General features: G+C 39.4%; 1 protein-coding gene across 11 annotated transcripts in view; it reads right to left on the minus strand.

Moving 5' to 3' along the window:
• The window catches only part of SYTL2 (synaptotagmin like 2), a 119,332-nt gene that overhangs the window by 23,234 nt on the left and 74,426 nt on the right, over positions 1 to 21,672 (minus strand). For 6 of the 11 annotated variants that reach the window (XM_055320320.1, XM_055320325.1, XM_055320324.1 and 3 more), the window contains exons 5-9: positions 15,994 to 16,066; positions 14,985 to 15,099; positions 12,390 to 13,193; positions 4,633 to 8,496; positions 1,303 to 1,404 (exon numbers count right to left, since the gene is read on the minus strand). In XM_055320320.1, coding sequence (XP_055176295.1) covers positions 1,303 to 1,404; positions 4,633 to 8,496; positions 12,390 to 13,193; positions 14,985 to 15,099; positions 15,994 to 16,066 — 4,958 coding nt within the window. The remainder of the gene's footprint in view (positions 1 to 1,302; positions 1,405 to 4,632; positions 8,497 to 12,389; positions 13,194 to 14,984; positions 15,100 to 15,993; positions 16,067 to 21,672) is intronic. The other 5 variants (XM_055320330.1, XM_055320326.1, XM_055320327.1 and 2 more) reach the window with 2 other exon arrangements.

Raw genomic sequence — 21,672 nt, forward strand, 5'->3', positions numbered from 1 at the left:
ATCCATCACCAACATCAGGAAGAACAATTAGGACGGTCCAACAAAGGACTGGACTCACTTTCTGTGGGAGCATTCAGGCGGATATGGCGGGGTTGGACACCTGTTGAGGAGGCTTTATTGAGAATTTCTGCACTGGGGAGGTGTTTAAAATGGGTGATCTTCAAGGTCACTTTCAACCCTAAGATTCCAAGATCTCTAGTAGGGGTAGAACTGCATTCTAATTTGGGAATTTTGCCCTCAGAGCCCTGAAAATCTCAGATTTTTAGGAATTATTTAATGGAATGGCTTTTCCCTTTCCCTTTTTAAATTCTGACTTTTTAGTCTCAATTGCAGATGCCTAAAGCATATTCTAAACATGATAATGTTCAACTTTCAAGCACATGAGTTTGGCAGCAGTTAACTTTCATTCAATAAAGTTTCTCATGACCCTCTTCACTCCCAGGGGTGTATGATAGCTTAAAAACAATTAAGAGCAAGCCTCCTAGAAGTCATGATTTCTAAGTCCACTTGTGTGGCTCATAAGTCTCTCGATATATTCTGCTTTATGTTAGTAGTCATGAGGTCTGTCACCATTTAAAGCAGTAGCTGGGGGGGAACAGTGTGCCTAAAGTGTTGTAGGCTAGGTAGTCTTTTGGACTTTTAGTTCCAGTATCCAAAAGAAATGTGTGAAAAGAAGGGATGAGAGAGAAAGGATAGTCCTTGAAGCTAGGGACCAACTCATCTCCATATCACAAAAAATTAATCAGACACCCAACACTGTCATATAGAACACAGTCACTTCATAAATGCTCCTGATAGTAGTCTGTTGATTTTGATTCATAGCTCTGTGGCATGACTCTAAACAAGTTGCTTTACCTCCCTGAGCTTCATTTTCCTCATCTGTAAAATGGGAATAACAATTATCTCTTACAGGGTTCCGTATGCCAGTTAGATGAAATCATGCATGTGAAATGCTTAGCCAAGTCTTGGCACATGGTGCTCAATAAATGTTAGCTATTCTTACTAGAGTTGCTAGCTGCCACAATCTTTTAAAACTCACTGTACTTGAATAAATACTCGAACTGGGATTCTTCAATTCAAGGAAACTTAGTGTTCTAGTAACCAAACCTCATGCACTACTTTCAAAGTTCCAGTCACTTTAGGATGAGCTTCTTTATTTCCTATGAAAAGGTTATTCTCATCTGTTAACACTCAATTTAGGGACTCTGGTGCACAACAGCATGCAGTGAGGCCACAGAAGAGCACAAAAGCATTTTTAAGCTTAGACAGTGGCATCAACAGTGGGGCAAACTTTATTCTCACTTGGTAAATCTGATGAAATGTCTTCTAGACTTTTGCAAGGCATTTTCCTAGCAGCACTCCTTTCCAAAGTTTTCAAGACAGGACTGGGTTCTTCTTCTGAACCTGTTACAAAACAAAATTGATGAACACTGCACGATACAAAAAAGATCCAGAAATCCAAGCTATTAATAAGCAATGGACATTGATATTGTAGGTTGAAAGGAGGCATCATGTCATAAGCTTCTATACTTTTATTTATAAGCCTAAGAAGCACTTCTTAGAAAAAAGTAAACGTTCTCCATTCTTGGTATATCCTTTAAAAACCATTTTCCTGGTCAAGAAATCTTTGCAAGCACAAATCATAAAAAACAAGATAACCACATAAATAGAAAAGTGACTCTTAGTCGTCTACACCTCTATTTTAGGCACATGATTCGTTCTGTGCCAGACTTTGAATCTTTCCACTTCACTTCTAGCTTTTGAAGACAACCACAAAGTGGTTTTAGGAGCATTAAAACAATTAGCTGAAAACCACAGAAGGCAGGATTCAGATGCTTAACAACTGTGTATAATCAGGTACACAGATGGGTATGGGTGAATTCTTCAGATCAACGAATGCAGGCTTTTTGGGATTCATGAGCTAATAAAATTTCCAACAAAATGTTGGAAAATGACACAAGGTAATCAACCTTTTATTAAGTCATTTTAAAGTTGGGGGGAGTCTATCATGTACTAATACATTTGCTTATTTATTTTTTTAAAAAAGCATATTAGAAAAAAAAGCATGTTAGGACCAACAGAGGGAAAAAAAGGGCATAATTTAAAAATAAGAATAGTCCTTTAAATAAAATACATCTAATGTTACAAAAAAATATCTCTAGCTGGTTCTTAACTTTTTCATTTTGACAGTGAAAACTCCATCATGGATTAACTCTGGTCTGAATATGGTCATTCATCACCGTTGTATCAATACTGCCTAGAACAGTGGCTGGCAATACGCACTTCAAAAATGTTTGCTAGGGGAGCCTGACTGGCTCAGCTGGTAGAGCATGTGACTCTTGATCTCAGGGTCATGAGTTCAAGCCCCATGTTGATCATGGAGCCTGCTTTAAAAAAAAGTCTACAAAATAAATCAATGATTCTATTAATAAGTCAGTGAATTTGAGATTTACTTCTCTACATGATACTTTCCTAAAATGTATCCCAGTTCTCCCCAGTACTGATTGGCATGCTAGAGCAAATGGATTCTAAGATGAATTAGATTTGGAATGCTCTGTGTTCAAATTTAAAGGTTTCCTACTACAAATCTTCTTGGAGACTTTGATATGCTAATAATGTGCATAACTTCCCAGCATTTCCAGACATATTTGACCAAGTTTTTTTTTTTTTTTTCTTTTTAAAGGAGCATACTGAAGCATTAGTTGATTAAGAGCTTAGCCACAGGTCAAACATATTAGGTTACTCACCAAAATTGTGGTGCCATTATAGTCAAGGTTCCTCCCTCCTCCACCCCACCCCTACCTGTTTGTTTTAAAATAAAAATTTAGGACAGAGTATATAAAACTAAATTCTACCATTTTATACCTTTTATTGACTTATAACTTTTAAAGATCTTTTCTGGGTGAGGTCATTTAATATTGATTATTTCATTTTTAGATAGGCTATTTGCTGTTCAATCAGTTATGCTGATATACCATAAACAAAGCTATATACATTAGGGGCAATAATCTCCAGAGTAAGTACAAATTCACAAGCTCTTCTATGGTCAGTTTACCCTCCTCACTCATGGGGTAATTTAGTAAAATAAAGTCTATCTCACCAAGCTTAACATGCTGACTTATACTCCTGCAAAAGTCTGGCATTCAGAGATTGGTATTCTACTTTCCCTTTCTTAAGGGAAAGGGTAGCCCTTTCTTTTTCTTTTTTTTTTTTTTTTAGATTTTTTTTTTTTTTTAAGTAGGCTCCATGCCCAACATGGGGCTTGAACTCATTACCTTGATTACGCTGTTTTATTTTATTTTATTTTTTTAATTTTAATTTATTTATGATAGTCACACAGAGAGAGAGAGAGAGGCAGAGACATAGGCAGAGGGAGAAGCAGGCTCCATGCACTGGGAGCCTGATGTGGGATTCGATCCTGGGTCTCCAGGATCCGCCCTGGGCCAAAGGCAGGCGCCAAACCGCTGCGCCACCCAGGGATCCCAGGGTAGCCCTTTCTTACCAGCAACCTTTCTTAGAGAGGCTTCAACTTGATTAATTAGGATTAAAGGTGGATCCTTTGGTCAGTTTTTTAAAAAGGCCCTATAGTTACTTGCAAAGGAAACCAAACCTCATGAATCATCTACTCAGCAAAGCTTATGCATTCTCATCAATAGTGAGTGGAGCTAGAAAATGATAAATTTTCTAAACTGCTAAGAGTGACCCATACCAGCCATTGTGCAACTGTGGATAAAATGTCCCAGTCAGAGAGCATTCTTTACCCTTTTATCACTATAATCGGGGAGTTTCACATTCTTATTTGCTTCTGGGTTTCTCTGCTAAAATGCCCATGTTGATCACGATGGCAAACTGAGACAGGTCCTGTATCTTACAGCCTGTATCTTACAGTTGCTGAAACCAGGACCCCTGAGTCCACTTAGATGGTAATCGATTGTGGTAATCGATTGTGGTAATCGATTAAGATCTTCATCCAATTAGCCAAATCTGGAGCCAAAGAAATACAGGCCAGGAAATGTCCTCAGGTGGAATCAAGTAAAGTCATCCAACCTAAGTCACACTCTGGAGAAAGGGAAGATTCTGCAGAAAATTGAAAATAAGAGGAAAACACCACAGCACAAGTATCTGAGGGAAAGAGAGTTCCAGCCTTGCACTCTGCTTCTGGCATTTAGCCACTAAATTCATCCTAAAAGGGAAATCTGTGCCCATTTCTCTGTGGCACTTTCTTGCCACAAATCTTACTAGAGACTTCTATGTGGATGGCCAGTTAAGAAAGAAATTCTAATTATTTCCAGGAGGAAAACTAGTTTGAATGTTTCAGAAGTATTTTCTAAACCCAAGAAGTTCTTTAAAAAATACTTTTAAAACCTAAAAATTCTATCGTTAATGAGAAAAAGAAGTCAGATTCTGAAACACTGCCTTGTGAGTAAAACTGTATGTAACTCACTTGATTAAAGAATGTAAGAGGAAATTAGCTTTTTATTAAGAAAGGCTAGGTAGACCTAAAGTGATAAGAACTGACCACCATTTGGGAGTGTCAAATTAATCTCAATTTTAAAAACCATATCATCCTTTACATCAGCATTCCCTAAATCAACTCATTAACCAACGGGTTAAGAAATTCAGAATGCTCACTGGAGTTTTTTCTCCAGCTTTCTGCACTGGAACCCACGTCTCCAGCTGAAAAATCAGAGTCAGAGAAACCTTCTTTTTCTTCTGTTTTCTCTTGTCTCTTACATGGTGATGCCAGAATCAATTCAACGTTGCTTGTTTCTGTAGGTTTTTCTGTGTTTCCCAGGAGAGAAATGGGTTGCCTATTTCTGACCACACTAATTGCTTTAGGAGCTTCTTCTGAGCAAGGCTCCAGAGACATTCCTTCTCGAACACCTGTAACCTCACTTTCACTATTCCTGTCCTCTGGGGGGTTTATAGTTTCAGCGACCCCTATTTTATGTTCCATATAAAGCTGTGGGGTTCTAGAGCTCTCAACCCCACCTTCAGAACCACAAAGATCTACTGATAAATCAGTCACAGGTTCATTGCCTCCCAGCACTTCATCGCACTGGTTGACGTGATATTTGAAAACATTACTCGTAAGCTTCATTTCAGAGGCCTCTGAGGCTGTCCAGTCACAACAGGGTACTGTCCTCAAGAAACTGGCTTGCTCTGACTGGGAAGACTCCTTCTCAGGAGTTTCTTCCTTCACTGACACCTGGAGCTGGGAAGAAGGAGCTTCAAAGGTTTCTCTAACAAGTTTCTTAAAACCAATATCAAAAGCACTCTCTGATATTGATGGAGCCTGAGACTTTTTTACCGTTTCTTTGATTTCCTCAGGATGGAATTCAGAAGCACTTTGCCTGGACACCTCAGTTCTATCTGTTAACTTTGATGGATAAAGAGCCCCTGTATCACTTTCATATTTTGAGGAGGGGGTTTCAATTGCTTCCTTCAGTAGTTTTTCTAACCCAGCACGGAGTTCTAGGAACTCTGATTTAGGTTGAATATCTGTCTCCCTTACAATTTCTGCTACTTCCTGAGTGACAGTGGAATCAGATGAAAGGTGAGTTTGTACTGATGGAGATACTGGGGCAGCTAAATAAGATCCAACGTTATGAGTTTTATCAGGAACTACTTTGAAGGAATAAAACCCCCTTTTGTCTGGAACCATAATGTCCATTGTAGCCCATAATGTAGAATTTTGGGGGCTACCTGCTGCCTGTACTCCTTCAGGAAATTCTGCGTTTACTTCTCCAGGCACTACTTCCCTCTCAACTGGGTAACATGCTTCTCTAACTAGCTTTTGTAATACAGCATTTACATCATTCAGGGCAGATTTAGGTGGAAGAATGACTTTTTCTACAGTTTCTGAAATTTCCCTTCTCGATGGTAATGCCTTATCCTGGGGAGCAAGATGAGCATTCCTGGAAGAAGGCATCTCTTGGGAAGAGTTGGCCACATCCCCAGAAGAATCTTTTCTGTAAAGACAGGAAGGTTGACCTGATGGGTGAGAACCTTCTGCAGGCATCTGATGTAAGTCCTCCATGTTGAGTTGGCACTCACCACTTTCATCTTTTGGGGGGAAAGCTTTAATTCCCAAAGTTTCTTTCCGCTTTGGAAAAGGAGCTATTTCTTTCTGATAGGCTGATGTGTTGTGACTCCCTTCTATTCCTTTTTCATAAATTCTACTACCCTCTTCAGGCTCAGAGTTGATCCTAGTAGTAACAGGTTCCAACATGATTGGCAAGGGACAGGGTGAAGTTCCAGTTGCTTCCTTCAGGAGTTTGTCTAGACCAGCAGTCCAAGTGTTCGGCTTAACCTTCAGAGGAGCTACTGTTTTATCTACATGCTCATTAATGGTCTCCTTATGTCCTTTGTCTTCTTCCTTAGTATCAGCAAAACCTGTATTTTGAGGCCATGTTTTATTTCCAGAAATATCTGGTTCCAACATTTGTTTTCCATGAGCTTTTCCACCAGAAGGATGCATGGCTAGTGATGAAGCTTCTGAAAGTAGCTTCTGTAAGCTGTCATTAAAAGTGTCTTTGTAGTCTTTAGACAAAACACTCGTTTTAACGATGGCTTCTTGAATCTCTTGGTCTGAGTAATCCTTTTCTTCCTTGAACACTGGTGTAACAAACCATTTTGTATTCTTTCCCACATTTTCCTTTGATGACTCGTTTCCTGGCAAATGATGAGTAGACTTTCTGGATGATCTCAATGGAAATATGGTTTCATCTGGTAACACCTGGAGTGCGCACTTTGAATTTAATTTCTCTGTTTCCTCTCTTGCCAGAATTTTTTTTTTACCTGGAACCGGCCCTATTTCATGGATGTTCTTTCCTGGTGACTTAATGTCACTGAATTCTTTGTGTTTCTGGCTATTAAAAGGCACTGAATATTTCTGGTTTATTGTGGTAGTATTCTTCTCAACATTATCTTCACTGTTTGGTTTGGCTCCTAAGTCCCAAAACTTTCTCAAATTCTCAAATTGAGAGCGGTTATAGACCTGTTCTGTATTGGGTTCATCCACTTTTTCTTTTAGGGACATAACTTTAAAGTTGGGATTCGATTCACCAATTAGAGATTTGTCTTTCTCCAAAGGAGTAGGAGTTCCACTCCCAATATTTGAAGGATGTTGCCATGCTGGTGAAGTAATGTCCCTTTCATGATGCCAACTCTCTGCCACTGGCAATCTTTTTATAGGCTCATTTATCTTATTCTGAAATGGAGATGCTTCACCTGATTGGTCAACTGAAGGGTAATTTTTGCATGGGCCTGATATCTGGGGCCTGGTTTCTTTTGATTTATTCGAGGAATAAAAACTGGAGAGATGGGCTGTGTGGCCACTTTCATCCAGGACCACTTGTTTGCTAGTGACTTGATTATATTCACTCTGGCCTGTAGATAAACTGTCCATGGACTTTACAGGCTGATACGCTTTAGCAGAAGGTTTCCCTTGACTGCATGACAATGATGGTTCTTTATGAGTTAACGTAGCAGCAGCTTTCTCACCTTCCCAGAAAGATATTCTTTCACTAACTCTTTTGTATTTCTCTCTTTGCACCTGGTTCTTGGGAACCTCACCAGTTTCTTGTAATTGGACTTCAGGCTTCTTCCAAGATTTGTTTTTGGTAGCCTCATGTAGGGACTCAATGTTCTCTGGCTGTAAAGAAGCTTTCAGGATGTATGTATCCCCTTCTTTGCTCTTTCTCTCTGCTTTCATGTTGTCTTTGAAACTTGGTTCTTTGACAAGTGTTGAAGAGTCAAAATTCACTTCTGACTTTCCCCTACTTTTTTCATAAACATGAAATTCAGGCTCTTCTTTACCTGAGCTGCCAATATTCTTAATGTGTGGAACTTGGTCTTCTGCATCAGCTCCTTTGAGAGCACTGTAGGAATAGTTTCTGGTAGGGCGAAGTACCTGATTTCTGTCTCCTATGTTTTTTGAACTTTGGCTATAGTCCATAGTTTTACTCCCTTGATTTGGGCCATAGATTTCAAAAGGTTGCAATATGCCTGGACCTTCCTTGCCTTGTTGGGACAAATTAATAGATTTGGGTTTTATATTTACATTATTATTTTGGCAATTTCCAGAAAGCAGCATATTTCCCTTCCTGTGGAATGTTGAATCAGATTCCATAGGCATCGATTTAACTTTGGTGGATAAGAGAGCCTTTGAGCCATTTTCTTTTACACTGGTGTCATCTGTCACCAAGGCAGTAGCAGTCTGTGATTCTGAGTTTGTTTCTTCTTTCGATTCTATTCTTTGGGGATGTTGGAGAGATGACTTATTGTCTTCTGAATGAGAACTTCGATTAAACCAGTCTAGGACTTTAGATATGGAATCATCAGTTGTCTTCCTTATCTCAGTGGCAAATGGACCAGAGTGTGAGGAGGTCCTAGCTTTTAGGGCCTTGAGAAGTGGGGGCTTACCTTGCTGATGGTCTCTAGAACTGTGATCTGGCACCTGAAATGGCTCAGGCTCAACACTAGACAGTCCATCTGCAACACAGAAATGCTTTTCTAAATAAGGAAAGAGAATGCTCAAAGAATTATTATTCAATCACTCACATTACTTTTTAAAGAGGCACTTTGTATTTATAGTTTCCACACCACTAGCTGTTTATATCAGCATTTTTCATGCTATAATATAAACCATCCTAATTAAGATTCTACCAGAGTTGCTCTACGACAGTAAAGGAAGGTAAATGAAGACTCCTGAAACATGAGGTATAGACCCAATTGAGAAATTCCTTTGAAGTCTCTTACTTATTCTGAAAATTCATATGGGGGTGCCTGGCTGGCTTGGTCAGTAGAGCATGCAACTCTTGACCTCAGGGTCATGAGTTCAAGCCTCAGATGGGGTATAGAGCTTACTTAAAAAAAAAAAGTTCATGTGGCTTTTGTATTCTGATCTATGTTTTTTTTTTTAAGATTTTATTTACTTTGTGAGAGAGCATGTGCACATGTGTGCACACAAACGTGCACTAACAGGGAGAAGCAGAGGGACAGGGAGAGAGAATCCCAAGCCAACTCCATCTGAGCATAGAGCCCAACATGAGGCTGGATCTCATGAGCCCAAGATCATGACCTCAGCAGAAACCAAGAGTTGGATGCTTAACTGATTGAGCCACCCAGGCACCTATGATCCATGTTAATTTTAAATATTTTTTTCTACTCTCAAATCCATTCATAAAACACTCTAGGAAGATACATCATGTTGATTTTATGATTCCACCCATCCATTGGCATACTCATAAATACTAGAGGGGGTTTACACCAAGTTTGAGGAACATGGACCAAGTTGATTTCAGGAATTAGGAAAACTTTTTGGAGTGCCCTCCAGAACATTAGCATGGTGCAATGAGGATATTTGTATTCCTGGGCCTTAGTCTTGATACATTAAACCAGAATCTCTGAAGAGGGATCCAGGAATCTTTACTAATAGCTATCCCAGTGATTGTTTTGCATGCTAGAGTTTGAGGACCATGATCTCAAGAGCCTCCTCTGTTACTCCCTATTTCCCTTCTACAGTTTGTGAGTTTCGAACTAGTTTCTGTGAGCCAAATAAACAAACAAGACTGATGCAGAATGTGATCTCTAACCATTCCCTGATGTTGGCTGACCAAAGGGTAAGAGGCTAGAGAAGATTATTTAAGCTCTAATATCAAGAATCCTTTCTGAGCCTTAATCATAGGGTACATGGTACATTTAGTTGAGGGAGCTCAGGCACTCTTCCCTTTAGTTAAGACCCAGGTGTTTCAGCATTCCTCTCTCTTCCTTACAGATGCTAAGCCATGCAATGTGTGTTCCTGAAAATTATGTCAGCTGAATTTTTATGAAGTCAGTTACATTTCAAATGCACTAGAGGACATATCAGTTAATAAAATTCTATCTTTAATTTTAATCATTGACTCAAGCTAAGCGTGAAAACAACAAAGAATTATACAATAATTGGCACATAGTAGATACTGGTTTCCTTAACTACACTTTGCACTATTGAATATATGTCAATAATGGTGAAGTTCTTTGAGAAATCTTGAAGAATTCTGTGTTCGTTTAACAGAAGACAATGATGAAAAAGATGATTGATTATAACATACTATTAGTAAGAACAAGAAGTCTGGTAGTATACACATAATTTACAATTATATTCATTCTTGAAAATTATTGAAAGGTCTCTAATTAAATGTTAGCGATACTTAGTGCTGGGTGATGACATCACAGATGGTATTCGTTTTATTCTGTGTGTATTTCTTCTTTTCAAATGTTTTACAACAAAAGTGTATTACTTTTAAAACAAGAACACTTATTTTAAAGATTTGGTACCAGGTAATGTTTCATTTTCTCTGAGGAATTCTTTTGTACTTCCCAATGTAGTAACGAATGTCATTTTAACTATACTGAAGGTCAGAGCTAAAGTCAACCCTTATAATTCACATACTTTGCGTTTACCATTTTGGGGGACTGATTTTCTTTTCAAGATTAATTATTTACTTGTATATATTTTTGTAGTAAGTAGCACAATAATAAGTAAGCAGAACTTTGTACATAAGCTCTAAGGCCAGGAGGCCAGTCAATCAAAATAAGTGTAGCTGATGATGCTACTAATTTCTTGGTCAGTTGGGATTCAAACATCAGAAAGCACAAGGGCACCTGCATGTTTCAGATGGCTAAACATCCGGCTCTTGATTTTTGCTCAGGTCATGATCTCAGGGTCATGGAATTGAGCCCCCTGTGGCAGTGGGGGTGGGGTCCATGCTCAGCCAGGAGTCTGATTGAGATTCACCCTCCTGCTCATGTGCACACTTTCCCTCTCTCTTTAAAATAAATAAATCTTTAAAAGTAAAAATAAAAATCAGAAAGCACAAATCAGTAGTTAATACTAACATACAGTCTGTCATTGTAGGAAGCAGGCAGTTTGAAAAACAGGAAAGGGTTTACCAAATTTTTCTGTGGATTATAATAAAGGAAAATATTATTAAATAATTTTTTTCATCTTTTGGACAAACATTTAAGCATCATTCAATTATTTGCCAATGTTTATCAAAATTTAGTAATTTCCTTTAATATGAGGGGCTTTTTTATTGAAGAAGCATTTGCTAATTTTTTATTTTTTAAAAAATAATTGTGTTTAAATTATTCAAAATGTCTGAGGCGCAGGAGGGTATTTGGTATTTGAAAGTGCTTTGCTCTTTAAGAGGTGGATTGATCTGAACAAGTATAAAACTGTAGGGCTGAGCAAAAGTGACCCAGGGTTAACTTAATATTGACTAATAAAGAAGGTGAGCAAGTGCATCAGACATGTGACTGCTGCCATTGTAAATTTTTCTAACTATAAGGAAATTATCATAAGGTTAGAAGAAGACTGGTAGAATATGGGAGAGAATGCACAGCATGATTTTTTCCATTGTTTCTGTTTTTTAAAACATAAGAATTATGAAGTACTCATATGGGTATGGGAAAACAGTGTCTCATCCCATGAGAGATGTAAAATCTTCAAGACAGCGCTAGTGAACTAGGTTGCAGGGAAAAACAGTATTTTGCTTCTCAGTTCTTACAATCTAAGAATAAATGGCTAAGAAAATGAAGGTTCAGAGCATCTGGGTGGCTCAGTGGGTTAGGTGTCTGACTTTGGCTCAGGTCATGATCTCAGGGTCCTGGGATAGAGACCTGAGTTGGGATCCTGGCTCAGTGGGTTAGGTGTCTGACTTTGGCTCAGGTCATGATCTCAGGGTCCTGGGATAGAGACCTGAGTTGGGATCCTGGCTCAGTGGGGAGTCTGCTTCTCTCTCTCCATCTGCCCATCCCCCCATTCATGCTCTGTCTCTCTCAAATAAAAAAAAATGAAGGTTCTTCTGAGATTAAAAAAAAAAAAATCTGGGGCACCTGGCTGGCCAGTCAGTGGAGTGTGCAACTCTTGATCTTGGGGTTGTGAATTCCAGCCCCATGTTGGGTGTAGAGATTACTTAAAAATAAACTCTTTAAAAAAAATCAAAGTTTAATTAAATGGTAATTGATAAATACGCATTAGGTGAATAATATATTCTGTACAAAGGTATTAGTCTATTTTTAATTCTTACTCTATGTACACACCTTGATTTAACTCAAAATGCTATAATTTGTTTACTTAAATAATTGATAGTTACATTTTTTAGGGAAAAGCAGAAACTGTGCTAACCTGGTTTTAGTTTTATTTATCCCTTTAGATATTGGTGACTGAGGAAAACCTCCAAACCCATTAAGAGGTAGGTAGTATAATCATTCCCCAGGGGCACCTCCCTGAATTGTAGCTGGAATGTCTAGGAGGCAAAATGGGGCTTTTACAGGGCTGGCCTGGCCATTCCAAGCCCATTGGGTTGGTTTTCATAGCCTAGTAGTGATGATTCTCTTACCAGCAGGGCTTTTAGACAATTCTGATTCAGGCCTTGATAATTCTGATGATTTAGCTTTCTGTTCATTGATGGTAGGTGGATTCTCAATGGACTCTGGTCTTGCAGTTAAAACTTCTGAGGGAGATTGATGCTCATTAATTGGAAAAGAACCAGATGTCACTGGCTGATGTGTTTCATTTTCTGATGCACTCGGGCTTGAGGCTGATTGATGTAAAGGCAAAGGCTTCCTGGATTGGGAAGGCTTAGCGTCATTCCAAAACTCATCTACATCCACATTATCTTCCATTCCATTCTTCAACCTGTCGGATTCTAAAACACTAAATTCTCCTACTTCCCGGCCATGGCTTAGCCCAGGAATCTGTGGGAGTTCATCCTTCACTGCAGAGAATCTCACATGCTTTAATGGCTCTGGTGAGTGTGAGGAGGAGTCATCCTCTAAAGAATGCTCCTTCTCAGAAAGTCTCTCATGGATGGTTAGGCCAGGTGACACAATTTTGCTTTTGGGTTCAAAGTTCTGATGAAAACGAACTATTTCTGAGTCTGTGCTGCTGGAACTGGAATTGCGCTTCAGGATTCCTCTTGGAGCTCCCCTTGTGCTCAGAGAGTCTGTCCCTTGTCTAGGAAAAGATTGCTTATCATCTTGTTTTAACTCCTGTGATTTGTGGAGCATTCTTCTGGCTTTAGGGATTGGAGCTTTGATTGGGGATCCCTTCTCAGGGCCTGGAAATGTTTGCTTTGGTTTCTCTAAATTTTGGCTTGAAATATCTGGGATAGGTGACTTTTCTTTTGCCTCTGACAATTCACCTGAAAATCAAAATACATTAGGTGACTTATCAAATGGAGAATAATCTAAAACACCTATCACAAATCTAATCTACATTTAGCAAAAGTAGTAAAATATTAAAGACAATAAAGTATTAGCATAAGGGCAGACCTAATTAAAAAGCATTTAAAAATTCATGCATGAACTTCATTGAACTAAACATTTAAGATTACTGCACTTTACACATATACTTTGTGGTATTTTTATACTCATTGAAATTTTTTTAGAAAAGAATTTTAAAATTCTTAAGGAGGGATCCCTGGGTGACGCAGCAGTTTTGCGCCTGCCTTTGGCCCAGGGCGTGATCCTGGAGACCCGGGATCGAATCCCACATCGGGCTCCCGGTGCATGGAGCCTGCTTCTCCCTCTGCCTATGTCTCTGCCTCTCTCTCTCTCTCTCTGTGACTATCATTAATAAATAAAAATTAAAAAAAATTAAAATTCTTAAGGAGGCTAAGGAAAAACATAGAAGTCGCTTTAAAAATTCTTATGTGGAAACCAGAAAAAGGAACTCAATTTTTTAAAAAGAAAATTGCAATTTTTTTAAAAAAGAAAATCTCTAAGACAAAAATTAATTTTTTCAGGAATGCCTGAGTGGTACAGTTGGCTAAGTGTCTAACTCTTGGTTTTGGCTCAGGTCATGATCTCAGGGTTGTGAGATCTAGCCCTGCATCAGGCTGTGCACTCAGTATGGAGTCTGCTTGAGACTCTCTCTCCCTCTCCTTCTGCCCCTTCCCACTTGCTCTCTCTTGCTCTCAAATAAATAAATCTTTTTTTTTTAAGATTTTATTTATTCATGAGAAACACAGAGAAAGAGCAGAGACACAGGCAGAGAGAGAAGCAGGTTTCCTGTGGGGAGCCTGATGTGGGACTTGATCACAGCACCTTGGGATCACAACCTGAGCCAATGGCAGACGCTCAACCACTGAGCCACCCAGGCACCTCTCAAATAAATAAATCTTTAAAAAAGAAACACAAAAACTTTTTCAAAAAGTTAAAAAAAAAAGAGAACATGTTCCAGTGTTTTTTTTCTGTAAAATATTTTACATAATATGTAATATGTATATCCAATAGAGAGGGGGAAATACACTAATATCAACATGGATAACTAAAACTCCAACTCCACTATTCAATGTTAATTTTCTACCCCTTGTCCAATCTTTAATGCCTGTGGAATCTTCTAACAGCTGTTTTTGAAGAGATTGAATTTTCTAGTATTCTTAATGGTATGGAAGAATGGTAAAATTCTGTAAGAGGCAGACTTAAATTAACTAAGCCACAAACCATGCTCGCTTCAGCAGCACATGTACTAAAACTAACCACAAACCTGATCAAATGCCTCCTGAAGGACAAGGCTGATAGTTACAGATTAGAGGATCATAATGTTGTCAAGCGGCCTTTTTTTCTTGAGACAACCTTTTTCAATTTTACCTGAACTGTGTCTGCATGTGGTAGGCATTCAATACGTGCTGTTAAATGAATGAATGAATGAATGCCTCCCCTCCAAAAATTCCCTAGTTCACTAAGGGGGAACCCAAGGCCTGGAAGTCAAACAAGTGTCAGCTCCACGACTGGAATGCATGAACTCCCTGTTTCTAAAATTTCTGCTTCCTTCCCTCAGGCAAGAAACCAATGGGCAGAGTAAAATAAGAAAATCATCAGGACTTTTCACTTTCTCTTGCAAGTTATTTTAGTTAAAGGAACTCTGAGAATTTCCCTTAGTCCACAGAAAATGAAGATAAAAATATCTAGTCCATAAAAATAATATTTACCTTCTTTTGAAGTCTGAGAGAAACCAGCCTTTCCATTTTTTGACGTCTCACCTTTGGTTTGTTGAGATAAGTGATCTTCTGGCAACTTGGAGCTGTTAAACGGATTCTTCCTTTGCTGGGGAAAAATATTGTTTATTAAACTTGTTTTAAATGTCACAGCAGCAGCTCAATATTAGCAAATGCTTATTATCTCCAATATTGATAGTTGTATCCAGTGAACTCTATTTGGTATGTTTAAAAAATTACCGTCCTGGTTAATCTGGCTGGCACAGAATTGCCATATATGCCAGAGAAAAATTAAACTATATAAAATATACTCAATCCAGGGTCCTACAAATTTAGATCAGAACCAGTTATTCGAATCTAAACCTCGCATTTTACAAAGGTGAGAAAATTTGGACCTGGTCAAAGTTAGAGTAAATCAGAGACTAATCGGAGCAGAGTTCCCCAGTGCTCTTTCTACCATATGAGATTCTTGCTGTCCTTGATTAAAGGTAAACTAAATATAATTGTAAATGACCTTTCCTATAAAGAATTAGAAGACACTTATCAAGGTATTTGAAGTGCTTCATTATCACTATTATGATCAATTCCAATGACAGGGAATCAGTAAATAGAAATTTTAAATTAATACAAAACTGATTATGAATGTTTACCATCTAGAGTTTCATAAATTGGCAATTCCCTCCCACAAGCAGACATGTAACACAGATTCAGGAAACTATGACTAGGAATGTGGACCGAAATGCAACTAACTAGCCACATTCTGAATGCTTAAAAAGCAGCAATCCCCAATAATTTGACTTTTTATTCTCTAGAGAATATTCAGCAATGCAGAAACATGGTATTCATCAATTTTTCCACCATAAGAGTGGCTTCTTACATCAAATAGTAAAAATTATCTGTACTTGGTGCCAAAAAGTCCTCTTTATTTCGTGGTGCTTTGCTAAAATGAGAAAAATGGCATTCTTGCCAAAAATAAGATATTTGGAGGCTGAGCTCAATCTACCTTAGCTGGAGACACAGTGGACTTCCTTGTGTTTTCCCGGGTATCAATCACGGTGGAGGCTGGATTTACCATGCTAGAAATGTAAAAGAAACAATAATTCAGAGAATAAACCCTTACTTTTTGAGGAAGCATAAATCATGACTCTGAAGCTTAGAGCTATTAAGGCAGGACAGCAGAGGAAGTTTGTAAAACCAAACTGCTAGAAAGAGAGAGGGAATTGGGGCCTAAAGATGATTAAGCAGCGAAGCAAAGGCAAAGGCAGAGCAGAAATGAGAGGTTGGCGTGAGAAAAGCAAAACCATCCAGCAGAAGCCTTGAAGGTTTTTTTTTTTTTTTTTTTTTTTTTTAGCCTTGAAGGTTTTATCATGGTACCAAGCACACAAGAGGTTCACAATGTGAATTTGTGGAAATGAACTCATCTCAAAGTCAGCAGCTAACATCAGGTGCAGATGACAGGGAGCCACTGATCTCAAGGTGGTGGGGGGAGGGGATGTCAGTGCTGAAATGAAGGCCCAAAGTGTGTCAGGGCTTGATTTCACAGAATCGCAGTGCTCACTGTAACTCAAGTGGGAAATAACTGAAGAAAAGACTCAGGTGAGACCAGTGACTTGACAGCACACTGTGCAGGGAGGCAGTGGCGTTCTGGCATCTTGCTAAGGACTCTCAACCCAACTCTCCAGGCTAGCCAGTGAGTTCTTAGTTCAATACAAGAGGGATAAGGCCAAGCATAGCAGCCAGAAGATGATGGGAGAATAGAAACCTAGAGCTGGCTCAGAAGAATAAATAAGATTCTCTACCCAAAGGGCAGGACAGCCCCAGGATGAGAGCGAGGTAAGAGTAAATGGAGAGAAGTGAGTTTAGCAGGGCTCCTTCCTGAACAACCACTCCCATGGCTATTGAGAAAGAAGGGGAAAAGAGAGTCAGAGTGGCCCTAGAGAATGAAGAAAACCACCTGCTCAGACTTCCTGCTCCAGTGGCCTTGCCTCAGGCATCAAATGTGAAGTCACTATTGGCTGAAACCACTGTGCCCACTTAGACTCCACATGTCCCCTTAGTGATGTCACAGAGTCAAAAACTTGGAAAATACCTGGAAAGGTGCTGGCATTACACCATAACGGAAGCAGAGGTTGCGGAAGGAGAGCAATGTGCCCCAAGGACACGGAGCCCGGCCCAAGAATACAGTGACTCCAGTTGTAGGCTACATGTTTCTATGGCTTCCTTTCCTTCCCTCTGCATTCCAGTTGTTATTTCTGCAGAGACTTAGTCTCAGGAAGAGACTGAACTTCTATGGAGGCCATGTTCCCTCTCATTACCCTACTCATTGTTCCAGAAAGGAATTGTGGCAGATGAGGCAGATGTATATAAAATACATCGTGATCACGTGGATGTGACAAAGAGTGGGGGAAAGGACGGGAAGGGGAAGAGCAGGGAACAAGAATGGGAATTTATAATGGAGCCAGAATTAAGGCTAATAGAAAAACACATCATTGGAGTCTGGAAGGCTCAAACTTCTATCAAGCCTTCTAGCAGTCAATGTGAAAAAAAGCAGCTGGTCACTAAGAGAACTCAGTCCACACTATAAAAACAACCAATAGCTCAGGATTAGAAAGCAATTTATCTTGACTGCCATCTTAAGACACCACTGAGTGACATGGGGAACCTTACAGCACATGCCAGGCTCAGTTTCTTAGACCATTTTATATTATCTCCTTATAAATAAAGCATTCACATGATCAGAAGACCTGAACCAAGTGCTGCTGGGTCAGGGCTGTCCACGGAACACACATCTTCTGCCACCTTGTTCCTTTCTCCTCTTACTCACCAAGAACAAAGGATAAGCAGAACCACTGCACTTTCTCCTCCCCGCTCCTTGGAAACTCAGGTCCCTAGCTCTGAGTACCTCTATCTCACATCATAAAACTAGACATGAACTCAATCTCTGTCTTACTAAACTCTATCAAGCAATGTACATCATGACAACTATGTAACCTCCTCCTGTGCACATGTATCTGATCTCTCACAGCCAACTGGGAGATCCCTCAGTAGTACCATCTTGACCATCACTCTATCCCCCTGCAATGTCGTGTAGAGCAGCTGGGCCACAGATGGAGAACAACTAAAAAGGTGAAGGCCACTGAACCAGCGCCAAGGAAGATGGAAGCAGATAGGCAACCATGAGCTTTCCTTTAAAAATCCATGTTATCTGCCAAACAACAACAAGGCATATTATATAGTTTTTTTTTAAAGTCTTTGTTTCTTAACTCAGAAAGCAAAAGAGAGGAAGAAACAACACATTCAGAGCACACAGCTGTACACTAAAATACAGAAATACACAGTACTCATCAGGTTAGGATGTAGTTGGGAGAGAGGAAAATGAGATGAGGTTGGGACACGTGGTTAGCTACTTGGTTAGTCTGCTTACTTTGAAAAAATGAAACAAGAGTCTTAGACCTCAAAGTCTGTCTGTAAAAATATAGCTACTTCTTAAACTCTGGGTTTACTTCTCTTGAGGAATACAGCAACGTTTGGCATGCCTGCCTATTATTTGGCAACCATCATTACAGCAACCATCTTATCTTCTATTGATTTTTGCAACATCCCTGGGAGGTATGTACCTTTCTCCTCATTTGACTCATAAGAAAACCAAGCCTTGGGAAGGTTGAGGAATCTGCTGGATGTTACAAAATGAGTTCAGGAAGAGCTGGGGATTTGAGCCAGGTGTGTCTGACCATGACCCCAAAGAACATCATAACAATGGCAAGGCTATTCTGCCTCTGATTTCTCACAGTAACAAAGCAATGGTTTATGGGACGCCTCGGTGGCTCAGTGGTTGAGTATCTGCCTTCAGCTCAGGGCATGATCCCAGGGTTCTGGGATCGAGTCCTGCACAGGCTTCCCGTTGGGAGCCTGCTTCTCCCTCTGCCTATCTCCCTCTGCCTATGTCTCTGCCTCTCTGTGTCTCTCATGAATGAATGAATGAATGAATGAATGAATGAATGAATGAATAAATACTTATTTAAAAAAAAGGCAGTGGTTTATAGCAAGATGACTGAGGTCCAAGTGATTCTTCCTTCCCAGTCACTCTCACATCTGTCACTTCCTTTCCAGGTGTACTGTTACCTCCTATATTTCTGTTGACTATTAACTTCACATCTGACCTACTGATTCTGAAGTTCCACCCCTCTAATCCATTCAGCATTCCACCAGTAAGCTGGGATGATCTCAAATACAACTTTGATCATGTTGCTCCTCTCCTCGTTACCTTTCCCTGGATTCCCCAAGGTCTGTGGGATGAAGTTGGAACTTGTCAGGAAGGAACTGGAGATCCTCCATCATCTACTCAGTATATTTTCTTCCTTTCTGTTGACGCTTTATGCTAAACAAAGCTGTCTATCTACTCATTACAGCCAAAACTCTCTTGACTGGTTGTTATCTCCACTCAGCCTATCCCCCAGCCCAGCCTTCACGTATTTTGCTGTGCTCTCAGCCCTTGCTCTCAGCTTCAAGCCCAGTCCAAATATCACTGCCTGGTGATTCTGCTCTGGTATCAACCCAGGTGGAAGTGGGTCTCCTTGTCTCGAATCTTATAGCACATTTCATTGGTTCTTTGGATTAGAAACTTGCTGTCTGGCACTATTTATCATATGATCAGATATTCACATACGGATGCATAATTTTTCCTAAAAGAGTATAGTCTCTTTATAGTCAGATACTATGTCTTTGTTTCTTGGAATCCCTCTTGGAGGCAGTAGACTGTGTCCTGAATATAAAAGACATTCAGTACACTCCACAAGATGCTCTTTTTAAACTGTAGCAAGCCAAATTCCACACCCTGTGCTTGTAATAGCTCCCTCAGGCACCCTTCAAAAACTACCTGCCAGAAGGAACACTTAGACAGAATGTGTTTACTTTGTTAAAAGAATTATTCAAGTATTACATTATGATGTTGGCATTAGGGTTAAAAGTATCTGCATTTTAACATACCTCTTTGAAGACTTAACTATAAAGAAATAATAACGTTAGGTACTGTTGCAAGGACACTGGGGGAGAGAGGTGAGGCTTTAAATTACACTACATAGGCAGCCATACACTCCATCTGCTGTGTCCAGCCATAAAGTGCTCCTAAGTACATGAAAGCAACTTTTAAAAGCTTTGGACCTAAATAGGCCTTTCTCACTTAAATACTTAAAAATAAAAGCAGACCTCTTATACTTTTTGAGGTATTTAGCAGCTTAAATATTAACAGTGCTGAATCAGAAGTAAACTCTGCAAGTGATTTTTTTCACGTGTTGTTGTTGTGACCTCTCCCTTTGGATGGTGAGGTCCTTGTAAGTTAATGCTGTATCACATCCCCAGCACCCAGCACCATGCTGGCATATGTTACACTCAGTGAAGCTCGAACACATGAATAAACAAAAGAAATGGCTCAGGGATAAAGGGAGGGAGTAAGTTAGAAAATATGCTAGGCCAAGCCTTTCAAGTCAGTATTTTTTTAAGTAAAACATTACTTCTCTGGTGCCACCACACTGCACGCTATAGATTTCTCTAATGTGTATAGTCTCAGCCAAGTGTAAGACACTCTGATGTCACAGTGAAACTATTTCCACCACAAGTGATGTGGGCAAATCCAAGAGTCTATGAGATTAAAAAAGATTGTTTTAAAGAGCTCAATATAAGGGATTCTGTGGGGCAGGCCTCTAAGAAATGAAATGGTCACATCACTGGATACGCAATGCATCCAAGAACAAAGATCAAGTGTACTGTCCATAGATGGGCATCTCTACCTTGCTTTTGTGAGCCAGCTAGGTGCCTCACATCGATCTTATTATTGAAGGGTTAGAGGTAAATAGCTAATCCATCTGTAAGACAGCGATAGGGAGGGGGAGGGGGAAAAAGAGAGAGAGAGATTGAGAGAGAATAAACAAAAGCCTTCCAGGAAAAAGAACATTAGAAAAACTAATACTATTTCAGAACTAAAGACTTGGTTTTTGTAGGTTTCTTTTAAATTTTAAATGTTTGATTTCCTTTCCAGTATATTATCTCTAGGTATCCTTGGCAAAAGTAAAGTCTCATTTTTTCCCTACAAACATAGGATATACTTTCTACTCATGCTCTAGAAATATAGTTGAATATGAATAGGAGAAAGAAATAACAATAATGACTGTTAGTCATTAACATTAGTAATATATTTTTAATATATATATTTTTATTTCAATTCATTAATATATAAAGTATTATTCATTTCAGAGGTAGAAGTCTGTGTAAAGACATGGTTTTGATTGCTTGGTTCCCATTCAGCAGAAGGTTAAGAGGGAGGTCGGTGGGAGAAGTATTACTGAAGCATGGGCAGTCAAGCTTAGAGACTAGCATATTCGTTCATTATGACAACTTAGAACAAAACAATGTTTTAATTCTACCAAAAACAATGAGAAGTGAGGATGCACAACTTCCCTTGTAAGAAAACTCATCACTTTGACATGTCACAGGGAAGTGCTGATGCCATGGAAAGAAATACCACAGGGAAGGCTTTACCTTGTTCTCCTGAATCCATTTTGGACACATTCTCTAGGGATTTTTTTTTAAAAGATTTTTTATTGATTGATTCATAAGAGACACACAGAGAGAGGCAGAGACATAGGCAGAGGGAGAAGCAGCCTCCCTGCAGGGAGTCCAATGCAGG

This window comes from Nyctereutes procyonoides, unplaced genomic scaffold (genome assembly GCF_905146905.1).
Source record: "Nyctereutes procyonoides isolate TBG_1078 unplaced genomic scaffold, NYPRO_anot_genome, whole genome shotgun sequence".
Taxonomy (NCBI): domain Eukaryota; kingdom Metazoa; phylum Chordata; class Mammalia; order Carnivora; family Canidae; genus Nyctereutes; species Nyctereutes procyonoides.